Source organism: Anopheles gambiae, chromosome 2 (genome assembly GCF_943734735.2).
Source record: "Anopheles gambiae chromosome 2, idAnoGambNW_F1_1, whole genome shotgun sequence".
Lineage (NCBI taxonomy): Eukaryota > Metazoa > Arthropoda > Insecta > Diptera > Culicidae > Anopheles > Anopheles gambiae.
Window position 1 is genome coordinate 25,954,925 of NC_064601.1, and position 12,423 is coordinate 25,967,347.

The 12,423-nt window shown below is 49.6% G+C and overlaps 3 protein-coding genes across 4 annotated transcripts in view; 1 reads left to right on the top strand and 2 right to left on the bottom strand.

Moving 5' to 3' along the window:
* The window catches only part of LOC1273247 (potassium voltage-gated channel protein eag), a 46,180-nt gene extending 41,309 nt beyond the window's left edge, over positions 1-4,871 (top strand). For both annotated transcript variants that reach the window (XM_061641987.1, XM_061641988.1), the window contains exon 18: positions 59-4,871. In XM_061641987.1, the coding sequence (XP_061497971.1) occupies positions 59-913 (855 nt within the window). In that variant the 3' untranslated portion in view covers positions 914-4,871. The remainder of the gene's footprint in view (positions 1-58) is intronic.
* Positions 4,872-5,638: 767 nt separating this feature from the next.
* LOC1273246 (cathepsin O) lies at positions 5,639-7,811 on the bottom strand. The gene is made up of 3 exons (XM_312205.6): positions 7,035-7,811; positions 6,571-6,939; positions 5,639-6,321 (listed from the first exon to the last, which is right to left on the bottom strand). The coding sequence occupies exons 1-3, from the start codon at positions 7,508-7,510 to the stop codon at positions 6,015-6,017; spliced, it is 1,152 nt and encodes a 383-aa protein (XP_312205.5). The 5' UTR covers positions 7,511-7,811; the 3' UTR covers positions 5,639-6,014.
* A 217-nt stretch (positions 7,812-8,028) lies between these two features.
* On the bottom strand, positions 8,029-11,812 carry LOC1273245 (tryptophan 2,3-dioxygenase). Its single transcript, XM_312204.3, has 7 exons — positions 11,568-11,812; positions 11,154-11,311; positions 10,945-11,078; positions 9,353-9,712; positions 9,022-9,271; positions 8,840-8,933; positions 8,029-8,765 (listed from the first exon to the last, which is right to left on the bottom strand). Exons 1-7 carry the CDS (start codon positions 11,594-11,596, stop codon positions 8,612-8,614), a joined length of 1,179 nt encoding a protein of 392 aa, XP_312204.2. The 5' UTR covers positions 11,597-11,812; the 3' UTR covers positions 8,029-8,611.
* Between the last annotated feature and the right edge of the window lie 611 nt (positions 11,813-12,423).

Here is a 12,423-nt window from a genome sequence, read left to right on the forward strand (position 1 = left end):
TGCGATTGGCTAACATGTTTTCTTTTTTCCACTGTTTTTTTTTCGCGGGTTTTTGCAGATTTTCCCCAAAACGCCGAAACTGTCGCCGGGACCGGGCGCTACCCTGGCCCGCCAGGACACGATCGACGAGGGCGGCGAGGCGGACCACACACCGGCCACCGGTAGCACCGTCCGGCCCCCGGAGCGGCCCGTCGTGCATATGGAGCGGGAGCTGGTGAAGCCGCCCTCGCTCGAGCGGCAGCCGACCGAGCGCGACCGGCTGCTGGACACCGCCGCGACCGAGCGCGTCCGCGAGCGGGAACGGGAGCGGGAACGGGAGCGAGAGCGCGAGCGCGAGCGGGAGCGGCAGATGGAGCGCAATCTGTCGCTGGAGCGCGAGCGGCAGATCGAGATGGCCCAGTCGCGCTCGACGACCTCGGACACGTACGACACCGGGCTACGGGAGCAGCCGTCCACGCTCGCCCAGCGGGATCTCATTGCGACGGTCCTGGACATGAAGGTCGACGTGCGCCTGGAGATGCAGCGCATGGCCCAGCGGATGGGCCGGATCGAGGAGCTGCTGAACGATCTGGTGCACCGCATCCAGATCGACTCGTCCGGCCAGAGCTCGCCGGGCGACATGCCGTCGGTGGTGGCCGCGGTACCGCCACAGGTGGCGGTGCCGGGCGCGATCGTACCGCCGGCGGCACCGAACCCGCCCGGTGCCGGCCCGGGCACACTAGGCCTTAGTCCGGCGACCGCCGCAGCGATCGGTCCCGGTGGCGGCAACGGGCTCGGGCCGATCCTGTTGCGCAAGCGGCGCTCCAAAAGCCGCAAGGCGCCGGCTCCACCGAAGCAGAGCCCGGAGCAGACCTGCCTGCTGGACAGCGAGCTCCCGTCCACGTCGGCCACGCGCAAGCGCGAGTTCCTCTAGCCCCGGATACTGCTGCGCCACCAGGCGGACCATCTGCCCGAGCAGCAGTAGTGGCCACGCTCCATCCGGCGCTCCTGCAAGCGGCGCGCGATTCCCGCTCTGCTCGCGGGCCACGCAAATCTGAAACGCTGATCTGACGACACTCTCGATCGATCAGGACAGCAAACACACACACACACACACATGTCGAGCACAGCGCCGTTGTTCTCCCATTGCATCTCCGCCCCAGCTTAGTTCGTTTTGCGTTAGAGAAGGAGGAGGGAAATGGGGAGGTAGTCCAGCATTTTAGCACGCCAGCACGCCAGCGCACGCAAACGCTCATCAGCAGCAGCAGCAGCACAGACCGCACAGCGACAATCGAATTACCCAATCATCATTCCACACCGTACCAACTCACCACCATACTCACCACCACTCCGTACTTACCGCACAGGACCGCTTGCCTTCTTTGCCACCTTGCTTTTTGGGTGTAGGTGTATTTTCGGTCTCTTTCGGTCCATCGGGCAGTACATTGCCAATTTGTACACATATCTATTACCGGTAGCGGTTGCGTTCGTGATGCATTCGAATAGATTCTATAGGTTTTTACTCACAGGCGACCTGTACGGTGGTTCTTCGAACCTTTTTTCTCTTTCCTTCCTGCAGACGGTGGAGGATGAAGGATAGTAGCGTTTGCCAGGTGTAAGTAAGTAAGCTGATAGTAAGGGATAGAAAATGCATGAGGTGTTTATTAGTAGCTGGATTTGAGGAGGGAAGAAGGGAAGTGAACAGTATAGCAAAAACAGTAGCGTACGTAGACATATTGAACGGATTATTAGCAAACGAAGGTAACGAAGCAGGATACTACTAGAATATCTTTCAACACACACTTACACACTCGCACCGACTTTTATCGGCTAGACTTTTTATACACCATTTTCTCTCTTTCCCTCTCTTTCTCCCTTTTTATCTCTTGCTACAACCTTCTATTTTCGTTCTTTCGATGCCCCTCTTTTACTTCCCCGGGTTTTTCTATCTACCCTTCACACTGTAAGACAATGCTCGGATCGAGCTGGTACGTAGTGCGACAGAAAGCGGCCAGTGAAGGCTCGGCCACTCTTTAACTTGACAGAAATGGCAATCAGTAGAGAGAGAGAATGGAAAAAGGAGAGAGCACACATGCCGTGCGATTAGGCTTAGATTACACACGGGTGACTGTTTTTTCCACCCAAATTGGGGCTGGGTTAGCCGGCCCAATGGTTGGTGGAACAGCTTTATCTTGAACCTCTCTGCGCCTCTGCTGTTCAAATATGGTTTCTCGAGCTCCTTTGGCGTCTCTGTTCGGACGTAACGGTATGGGTTACGTTACGGGTTACAGACTACACACACACCACACACACCACACACACAATCATACGAGCAGCCTCTAGAGCAGTCCGGATAAGCAGGAAGACTGTTAATTTTACAAAACTACAGCCACTGTAACTGCAGCATGCTTTATCAAGATTGGTGAGCAGCGCCATCTTTACCTACTTTTTACTACTAGCAGCAACTGTCAGCCATTGCTCTGTTGCGTCACCGGGTCGCTACTGTCAACCGGGTCTGGACGTTTGTATCATAGTAGCCATCACGGCCCTGTTACGGACAGTATTCTCACGTCGGAGTGTGCTTCAGGAATTGGACATAAGACTAGGTTAGCTGATACACTAGCAGAAAGGTTAAAATGACTGCCCCATTGTCGGAAGCGTCTTTATTATTGCAATCATGTTTAGTAGACATTCAATCTCTTTTACAAATGCAGCAACAATCGAATCAATGGCACCTGCTCATGCCTTTCGTTCGTTTGTTGCAAGTGTAGTAGAAAATAACATACTAGTGCAATGAAACGGCCACGGTTGAACAGTTGTGAGTAAGAAGAAAAAATAATGTATTAAAAAAGTAACATATTTACAGCTGCGATAGGTGGAATTGAAAGATCTGTGGAGTACTGTTACATGTGAGAATCGAGATAGCGTTAATTTATCAAAATAACTTTACCATTATTTTTCATAATGATTAAAAATGACCATTTCAAGAGTATTTGTAATGTTGAATATAGGCTGTTAGAAAATAGAACATTTGATTTTTTTCAAATATTCACGATGGTTGCGTAGGATTATTTGCTTTAGGTGGGTTCGGTATTTCAGCCCATCCCGGCACCTTAAAATTGTATCTTTTTTGCACTCTTCGATTGGCTAGTTAGAAGAAGGCTCGCTAATCAAACAAACGTACTTAAGTAACATTTAGATCTTTACTCTAGTGCAAAACAAAAACAAAGAAAAGAATTGGCTCGTGAACGATTGTGATGAAAATGCTTAATTTCAATGTTCCATTAGATGGTGATTCTGTAATCTTTAAAAGAAAATTTCGTTCCTTACTCGTCTTTTCCCGCAAAAACTGCGCACATAAGACAAACTATTAATTTTCAGAGAGTTCAGTTACTAGCAAGGTGTTGATAAGGTAATTTTGTGTTTTGGGAGGCCTCTACGCCATGGGCGAATTTGTCATACGAGTTGCATACTTTAAGGCGCTGTTGTATGATGATTTGTTTTTCCCGCATGTGTATCATTCTTGTTACAACTGCAATCCAATGTGATTTTGTAACGTTAAGTTCATGCTGTAAAATTTGATAATTCTGATTTGAAATGATTACATTTCTTATTAATCTATGTTAGTTTTAGTTGCATAACTGCAGGCGTTCTACTCAAACTATTATGATTAATTTTTTTCCACCAATTTCTTTTGTTTTTGTGTATCTATTTATATATTAGAAAATTGCTTACAGAAAACCCAGCTCATTGCACACACGCTAGGAAACAGTACGGCAATGCACCGAGTATATCATACCATTCTCCGCGTTTCGACTAGGCTGATATGCTTGAACACTGGCAAGCCAATCGACCGCATCACAACGATTCATTGGTGCAGCGAGTAGCTTAAACTAGCTAAAACTATTGTAAAAACCCCATTAAACAAAAAAGTTTCCTGTATAAATAGTAAATGGAAGGATCAAGTGAAAAAAAGACAACATGTTAAACATAAGAACACCCCATGCGGTGGATGTACTATAACTGAGCGCTGTTCACGCTCTCACGCTCGAATCGTATGTTAAGATAGTCACTCAAACCTACACACACACAAACACATACATACACTAAGTCACTCGCTCGGAGACACATTCACAGTACTATATCGCCTTATATAGCAACAGAAAAGCAAGCATTCATACCAATGTAAACTCGCATCGCATCATACTTAATAATCGCACGACGGCAAACGGTGGGCGCTCTACGCTAATGCTCTTACCGAAAGGAAAAAAAAAATCACACAGAGACTTGACAACCTGCAGACCAACTTTTATAAAGCGAAGTTTGGGAGTAAGCTTAAGGGAAGGGTATCATACAAAGGGAGGGATGGGGAAGAGCGCATGAAGGGAATAATAACCGATACCGGTACGCTTGCTGTAAGCGAATAATAAATCAAAACGATAATACTATTAAACTGTAGCAATTTTGAGTACACGCCTTCGGTACCGTTACATTACATAGAAACAAACACACACACACATACACGAACGGTGGAATTCTATAACAATAATGATAATAACAATTATAATAATGGAGCGAAATGTAACAGTTGGCAAACAAAGCAGAAAAACCACCATTCTTGTTAACGGGTAACTATACTTGAACGATGGTCGACGAAAGGGATGAGAAATGTAGCATAATTCTATCTGTCCACTGTATCCTTACTGTACACTCACACAAACACAGACACTAACGACCCTATTTTTCTTCCTCTTTATTTTATTTTTTAACAAACAGAATGTGAATCAATCGCTTAATGCTTGATGATGATATTTATATACATATATACACTCATATTTCCATATACACAATCACCAATACAATACATGCAAGCCCGGAGCGGCAAAAACGAACGATGCTCATAACCGTCATGCTCCGTCGCGGGTGGGTTAGAGGGGGGGGGGGGGGGGGAGGGGGGACATTATTTAAGGGACGCGCGCGTTAAAGAGTATTAAACACGTAAATCGAGTGTAGCATGGTGTGGCAGAGAAAATAAACCACACATATATATACATAAACAATACCTTCATCTTCTGCAAGCAAAGACAAATATACTGAGTAGTTAGAACGATAAAGTTGTTAAATTGGCACGACGAAAGTGCGGTTGAGCCGGCGAAAAGCCATTCTTTGAACCAAATCATTACGATCATAGAGTGTATGTTAGGGCGGAAAGGAAGTGCATACGCAGTAGTATTTATCTTCGAATCGTTTATCGCTTTTAGGTAAAGCGAATTTTCCGCCTTTAATCTGTTTCATCTTCACGATTGCCGCCCATCGACAGCAATGTAGAAATGTTCACCTTCTTCACGCGTACGTTTAAATATCACCAATAGCAGCGCCTCAAAGCGGGTGGTCGTTGAAAGTAATTCAGTTTTCAGGGCGTGGGAAAGTAGTAGAAAAGTTCACCATTTTAGTAGACAGTAACATCCATTTATGGTGCTTTGCAGCTCTCTTTATTGTGCTGGCAGTCGTCTTTCGTTGACATTGAATTATGTTATCGGAAAAGTGCATTACAAGTAGAGAAAACAGAACGATGGCACCGCGGTGAATGAGTCCCCGTACTGAGCAGGGGATAGGGACTGCAGAACAAGAAACTTATAAATAAGCAACACGCTGGGAAAACGATTGCAAAGAGCGTGTGTACACATTCTTTATTAGCGGTACGAGATTAGAAGGATGAACAGTTATAGAACGGAAGCAAAAACAAAAAAAGTAGAGAGACAGATAGAGAGAAGAATGCAACAGTAAAACCAATTGCTAACACGATTTGTAAATAGTTGCCACGCATCGAAGGTATGGGAACAGTCCGAACAGTAAAACGATACTTGCTATAAATGAACGTACACGGTGTGTATTACTTACAAGCTAAAGATAACAGTGAATTTCCACACGGTTGTCAATTGGGTGAGTAAATTTTAACACAATACGTTAAGATGTAATTTGTTGAGTATTAAAGTTAAATGAAAACAATCACAATGCACCTTTAAACCACCACTTCACACCAGCTCGATGAAGGAGACGCGGTTGGCAATGCCGCACAGGTTCCTACCGATCGCCACCTTCACGTACCCATGGTCGCCGAACCGGGGGCCCCAGGAGTTTTTCACGATGTAGTACGGCACGGTCGCGTTCAGGTCGTACCCAACGATGGCGACCGCGTGGTTCAGCAGCTCGTAGTCCGAATCGCAATGGTACTGTATCACACCGCCCAGATAGTACTTCCACGAGATGGCGTTCACGGCGGCCACGATCGGTCCCTTCGTGGCGAGATGGCGCAGCATCAGATGTTCCTCGTTTTCGTAGCTACCAGCCACCGAAATGGAAGCGAAAATCAGTCAGCGTTTGCTTGTGGCGGCAGCGTTACCAACACGCAAATTGCATACTTTAAGGCGAATGTAGGCAACACTAGTTGCGGATACGCCTAAAGGTATGCAAAATGCATTTTAAAAAGCAGTTGTTTTGCACCGTTAGAGACGAATTACATCTCTTGCCGGTTAAAAGTGTAACAAACAACTGACTTTGAACCTAACTCTTCATTCTCCAAGGACTTACCCTTGGCAGGAGAACCGCTTCACCAGCGTCGCATTCAACGCACCGTCCTCCCTCCGAACGCCCGACTCGCCCGTACAGTTCAGCCCGCCCTCCTGGTCCGCCAGGTTCCGCTCCAGGCAGGATTCGGCCGCCCCGATCCGGTAGCTTTCCTCCGCCAACCATTCCAGCAGGCGGCAGGTGTCGCCACCGTCGCACCCATTGTTACCGTTCGCGGCGCAGCGCACCACCCGCTCGTGGCACAGGTCGATCAGCTTGCGATCGTTGCGCTTGATCGCGGCCAGTGCCGCTATCGTGTCGACCACGCTGATCGCCCAGCAGGCACCGCAGCCGCCCTGATTCTTCACCGTCGAGATGACGCCCTGCTCCCGCCTGCCGAACACAACCAGAAGCAGAAAATGCCACAGATCAACTCAAACCACACACACACCGACACACCAGCACAACATTCACTCAGACACACATACCAATCAACTCTATGCGGTAGATTGCGCACCGCCGGCAGCGCATCGCGACGAGCGCGCGAGAATATGATGTCGTTCTTCATCTCCGCGCTGCGCGACTCGATCACGTACTTCTGGTAGGCGCGCGGCCCTCCCGCACCGCCGCCGGGCTCGTCCGGCAGCAGGTCGGCCAGCTGGCGGGCGACGAATTCCCGATCGGTCAGGTCGGCGTACTGCGTGATGCCGTAGATCGCGGTATCGTTCGCCTCGCGGGCCCACTCGTTCAGCGCGCGAATCTTGCTGAGCGACGTGCGGAAGATCTGGAACCGGTACGCGTACTCACGCGCATCCCCCCGATAAGGCTTGTCGTACAGCCGCACGAACACGTCGAACTTGCGCCGCGACTCGATCACCGCACTCGGCTTCGTGTTGAACGGGATCATCAGGAAGCAGAGCGTAACGATCAGTATGATCATCAGCATCTCGATCACTTCCGTCATGGTGTCTCCGTGTGTCTCCGCCCCGGCTGTCGGCTGTCGAATGGGCTAAACAAACACACATACGCACGCGCACGTCTGTCTACTGTGGCACTTGCATTTGCACTGAGCAAACAGCCAACTGGCCAGCAGAATGGTTGGTTCGATCCTCCGAGGCTTATCAGGCCGTGGCACGCTTGACCCCGCAGGTCTCGCCCGCTGTTGTTTTTGCGCTGTGAGGTACCTCCCGCTTCGACACATGGCAGACGGCATCGGATTTCGCAGTCGTGCGCGGTTCGCTGTTGGAGCGTGGGTTTTGGGAAGCGAAACGGAACGAGCCGTTTTTCGGTCCGTGCGGCAGAACAGATTCGTTGACAGAATTGCTGATTTCTGAGAGAGCGGCATTACTCATCCAACCACTCATTCAAGATCAAGCCACGAACCTTTGCTGAGGGCTACGCAAGATGAGACGCAAATCAGTTCCATTAGCCGCTGGCCATGTGAAGCAGTGAAGTACGCTTATCTACGCTGTGTTTGTGTTATTTTTGGAACGACTTTTTTTATTGATTCTGTTGCTGTAGCGTCTCGAAATTCCAACGCCCGATCGCTGCTCTGATTAATGGTGTCTGGCCAAACGTGCAGGGCTTCTCCTGCTTCCCGTCGTTAGTGTTTCAATACACCTATTTGCATCCTATGTTTCTTCTTGTGCTTATCATTAGTATATTTTATTTAGCATGTTTCTTCTGCGCCCAACAAACAACAAAATCCCCCCTGCTGAAGGTATGCAAAATAGAAGCATGTTTATGGGTGTCTATTTGCACGGTTTGCCACGAGCCACCGCGATCCCTCTTTAACCTTGATGTTTATCTTATCTGTGCAAAAAAAAAAAAAAAAACAAAACTAAACTCCCCGGCAAACAGAGAAAGGCCATCTTGGATGCTCTCAATTTGCACCGAAAACGGTCGCCTTATATCATACACGGGTGACAGGTTGCAATATGATATTACCGCAACGAGATTACCGGCAACCCATTATCCGACAATAAACTAGCTTGCCGCTCGGTGAAAGAAGACTTGACGGTGCTGGGGGCATTGAGGGTTGTTGCTGTGTTTTCCCCGATCTAGATTAGTGCAACGAACCGTTGCGTGCGAAGTGGGCCGGCGATCCCCAGGCGAGGTTGAGCGCTTTCTGCATCTCGTTCGTGAGCGGTGGTATCGACTGGCGAGGGATCAGGAACGTGGACAGGTTGAACAGATCGAGAAACACTTTATACCGATCGCTGAAATGGGATGCACGAGACATTTTGTAGTAATACAGTAGGCAAGCTTTATACATTTCAGACAACGCGCTTACCTTAAGGTTGAACGTAAGTACTGATATCCAGAAGAGCCACCGGTGCCAAGCTGCTGCGAGCCAATCATACGCTGCACCATAATGACGTGGTTATCTGTCCCGGGGCGAGAGCAAGGAAAGGAACATTAATGTCTTCACAAGTCCACCCTTTTGTGTGTGTCACGTTCGTTGGCATCACTCACATCGCCACTTGGTGATCAGCGAATCGATGTCCATCAGTAGCATTAGCAGCTGGTGCGGCTGGCTAAACCGTGGCTCGTCGCGATAGAACGTTATCATGATCGCACCCTGCAGCGCCTTGTGCGTGAAGCGACGCTCACCGCGGGCCACCAGCGCATCGTGAACCTGCGCGTCAAAGATGGACTTGTACACCTCGCGCCGCTTGTCAATGTCCATCAGCCGATACTCGCGCACGTTCTCATGCTCTTCCGACTGCGAAAAAATGCAACCCAGAAAGCGATATTATTAAAACTTTCCTCCCAACTATTTGAAAAATTCCACCAATGCCCGTACCATTGCGCTCGCTTCCTGCTCAGCCAGCAGCTGCTCGACGCTCTCCTGAAACTTGCCCCAGAAGTTAAACCCATCCTGCTCCAGCCCGGGCGTACGCTCCAGCCATTTCTGCACCAGATCGGCCAGCGACGGTTCCGTCTCGGTGGTACCGATCCGCTCGATCGCGCCCGGATCGCTGGCAAACACCTCCGTGTACTTCTGGTTGTACTTGACGCGGTGTTCCGACTTTACGCCGAGCTTGTTCTCCAGCAGCCGGAACTGCAGGCTCTGGAAGCCGGACGCCGGCGACAGGTAGTCGCGAAAGTCCATAAAGTCGAGCGGTGTCATCGTTTCGAGGATCGGGACCTGATCCACCAGCAGCTAGATGGAGCCGAGAGAAGAAAAATGCGGCAAGAGAAGCGTAAATGTTTTTTGTTCGATTTTGACTATTCCGTTTTTTACTCCCCAACAATTCTTGACCAGCGTACAGGCCCGAATTGATAAGTGGGCGATTGCTGTCCGTTGTTCTTTCATCAGCATTTTTTGTTGCTGTTGATCTGCTTCTTCACTAGAAACTACATCGCGCGTCGATTTTCTGGCCGTACAGTTAAAGCGGAATTTAATCACTGTCGGCAATAATCATCCACTAAAAACGGGACTCCTTCGCTGCTCGACATTCGACAAGACATTCCGACAGTGGCTCAAAGCACACAAAAAAAAACATGAATCCGTCGCTCTAACCTCGTGGTTTCTCATCAACTACGCGGTGCGGTCATTATCTCGCCGGTACAATTTCCGGCAAAGCCTGCCAGAAGCGAAAATTACGCCTTATTCCTGGAACCGCACAACAAAAACTCGCTCTCCGTTTGCGGACCATGCGGCAGCGTGCGCCCAGTCATTGACATGGCTTCTCGCATGATCAACCGCACCAGCACCAACGTTTTGCAGGACCAAACGCCAACCTTTGCCAATTAACTGCTCCGCGGTCGGTGGCGGGTGAACGATAGCAAAACATAAGCAAACATTACACACACAAAACCCTCCAGCCAACCGAGCAGGGGAACATGATTTCTTTGAGTTTTGTGGCCCATTTCCGTCACCGGGGAGGGTAATGTTTCTCGCATTGCGCCAGGCGGCAGCATAATGTTGAACGCAACAACAGAAGCAAAACAAACCGTCGAAGAACTCGCACAAGTGCAGTGTCGCTGGAGTACAACATTCCTCCCGAGTGCCGTTACGATTTACGCCGGGCTGGTGTGGTGTTGGGTCCACCCTCTCAGAACCGGTCACAGATTGTGTTTCCTTCCTTACGCCGTGTGGTTGGCCTTTTGGGTGGTGGTCATGGCCATTCCCCCGGCCCGTTTCGACGCTCGTCCCATATCCTTAACGTGGGTTTCTATGTCGGCTGGCCGGACATAGATATCTATTTCATCGGTGGCGCGTGTACCTTTAGTTCATTAAGGCTTCATTCGTCTAGTTTTAGACAGTTTGATGGAGATTTAGACAAGCAATGGATAGACAAGCCCAAAAAGTCGTTTAGGGCGAGGTTTGAATGGGCGTTTGAGTCTTTTGGTGTAGAAATTCAATCCGTCAGTGTCTTAGAACCTACTTACCTTCAGAATCATCACAATCCGGTTGAGACGCTTCAGAATCTCGAGCGTACGCGACTCCTCGATGTGCTCGGTGCTGAAGAGATCGCGAATCGAATCCAGCTCGAAGATGATCTGCTTGAACCACAGCTCGTACGCTTCGGAGAAAGGAAAACCACCACACATTAACCACAGGAACTTTTTCCGAAGCCCGCATTTCCCCGTGTACTTACCCTGATGCGTCACGATGAACAGATGCTCGTCGTGCACGGGCTTCTTGCCCTCGACGGACAGCATGCGCTGCGCACTGAGCACCTTGTCCAGCATCAGGTACTCGCCGTACAGCATGCCCGCCTCCGACCCGAGATGGTGTCCACCCTGCACCGAATCGCTGACATTGTGGAAAAGGAGCAAACAAACAAACCCATTAGCTTCACCTTAATCGCACCTACGATCTTAATGATGTTTGCTGCCGGACGGAAGCAACAAAGACGCAAGTGAAGCGCGAGCATAAACACTTTTGCACTGGCACTGGCGCCCAATCACATCGCCCCATCTTCGATTTAATGGGCTTCAGCTTGCTTAGATACGCCACGAGATGCGCTACTACCAAACTAGAGCAACAAACAACGGCAGCATCAACTTACACAAAACCACTTCTCATTGGGCAGCTCATTGTGGAAAGGATTGTATTCTGTATTTCACGTCACACGCCGACTTCTAACACTTGGAAGGTTTTAGTTTGGGAGTAGAGTTGCTTTCACCAAATAGAAGGGGGAACGATCCGCACCGTACGGTAGCCCGATGTCAACTGAAACCCCTGGTAATGACGAGCTGCTGCTGCTGCTACTCGCAGGCACCAACCAGCATGTGCGTGTGGTACCGCGGGTACACTGCTCGGCCGCCTAGGTGATAAGGATTCGCGGAGGATTCTCGTGCACGATGACGTCACGCGAAGGCTGGCGAGAGCGCCGACCGAACCGCAGCGACATATGGCAATCTTTGTAACGTGACCGATCGTACGCTCACCATGATAGGGATCGGGTTCGTGTGTGGCATCTGTACCCGTGTGGGCTGTATCAAAAGCTGTACCCCTTGCGGTGGGCACGAATCACGTGCAGACATGCATTCGGTGCAGATGCTTCGATAAGACGCACGGCACGCATGGTTTTGGGCGGCTGCGAGCTGATAACGGACGCTACTCGCTTTCAAAACTGGTTGAAATCATCAAGCGTACGGTTTTACGGCACGTAAAGAAAAGGCTATTTATAGCGCAGGTAAAACCGATGGCAACGGGTAGTGCTAGAACTTATCAAACTGGAGATGCTTGCCAGGCGGCTGGAAGCATGCCATCGAAGCCATTTTCGATAAGGATTATCGGACGGGGGGAGGTGGGAGGGGAAATTAAAGCAGGCAAAGCACGCCGAAACATAACGGAAGAAGCCAAAGAAATTCATACTGTTTTGGAAGTTCAACATAAGCATTCGGCGGGATCGAAACGGG

Coding starts and splice junctions, on each gene's coding strand:
- LOC1273246 (XM_312205.6), bottom strand. CDS start 7,510: ATGACGGAAGTGATCGAGATGCTGATGATCATACTGATCGTTACGCTC. Junction 6,940..7,034: donor CTACCGCATAGAGTTGATTG/GTATGTGTGTCT, acceptor TGTGTTCGGCAG/GCGGGAGCAGGGCGTCATCT. Junction 6,322..6,570: donor AAGCGGTTCTCCTGCCAAGG/GTAAGTCCTTGG, acceptor GGTGGCTGGTAG/CTACGAAAACGAGGAACATC.
- LOC1273245 (XM_312204.3), bottom strand. CDS start 11,596: ATGAGCTGCCCAATGAGAAGTGGTTTTGT. Junction 11,079..11,153: donor GTTCATCGTGACGCATCAGG/GTAAGTACACGG, acceptor CTTTCTCCGAAG/CGTACGAGCTGTGGTTCAAG. Junction 9,272..9,352: donor AGCAGGAAGCGAGCGCAATG/GTACGGGCATTG, acceptor ATTTTTTCGCAG/TCGGAAGAGCATGAGAACGT.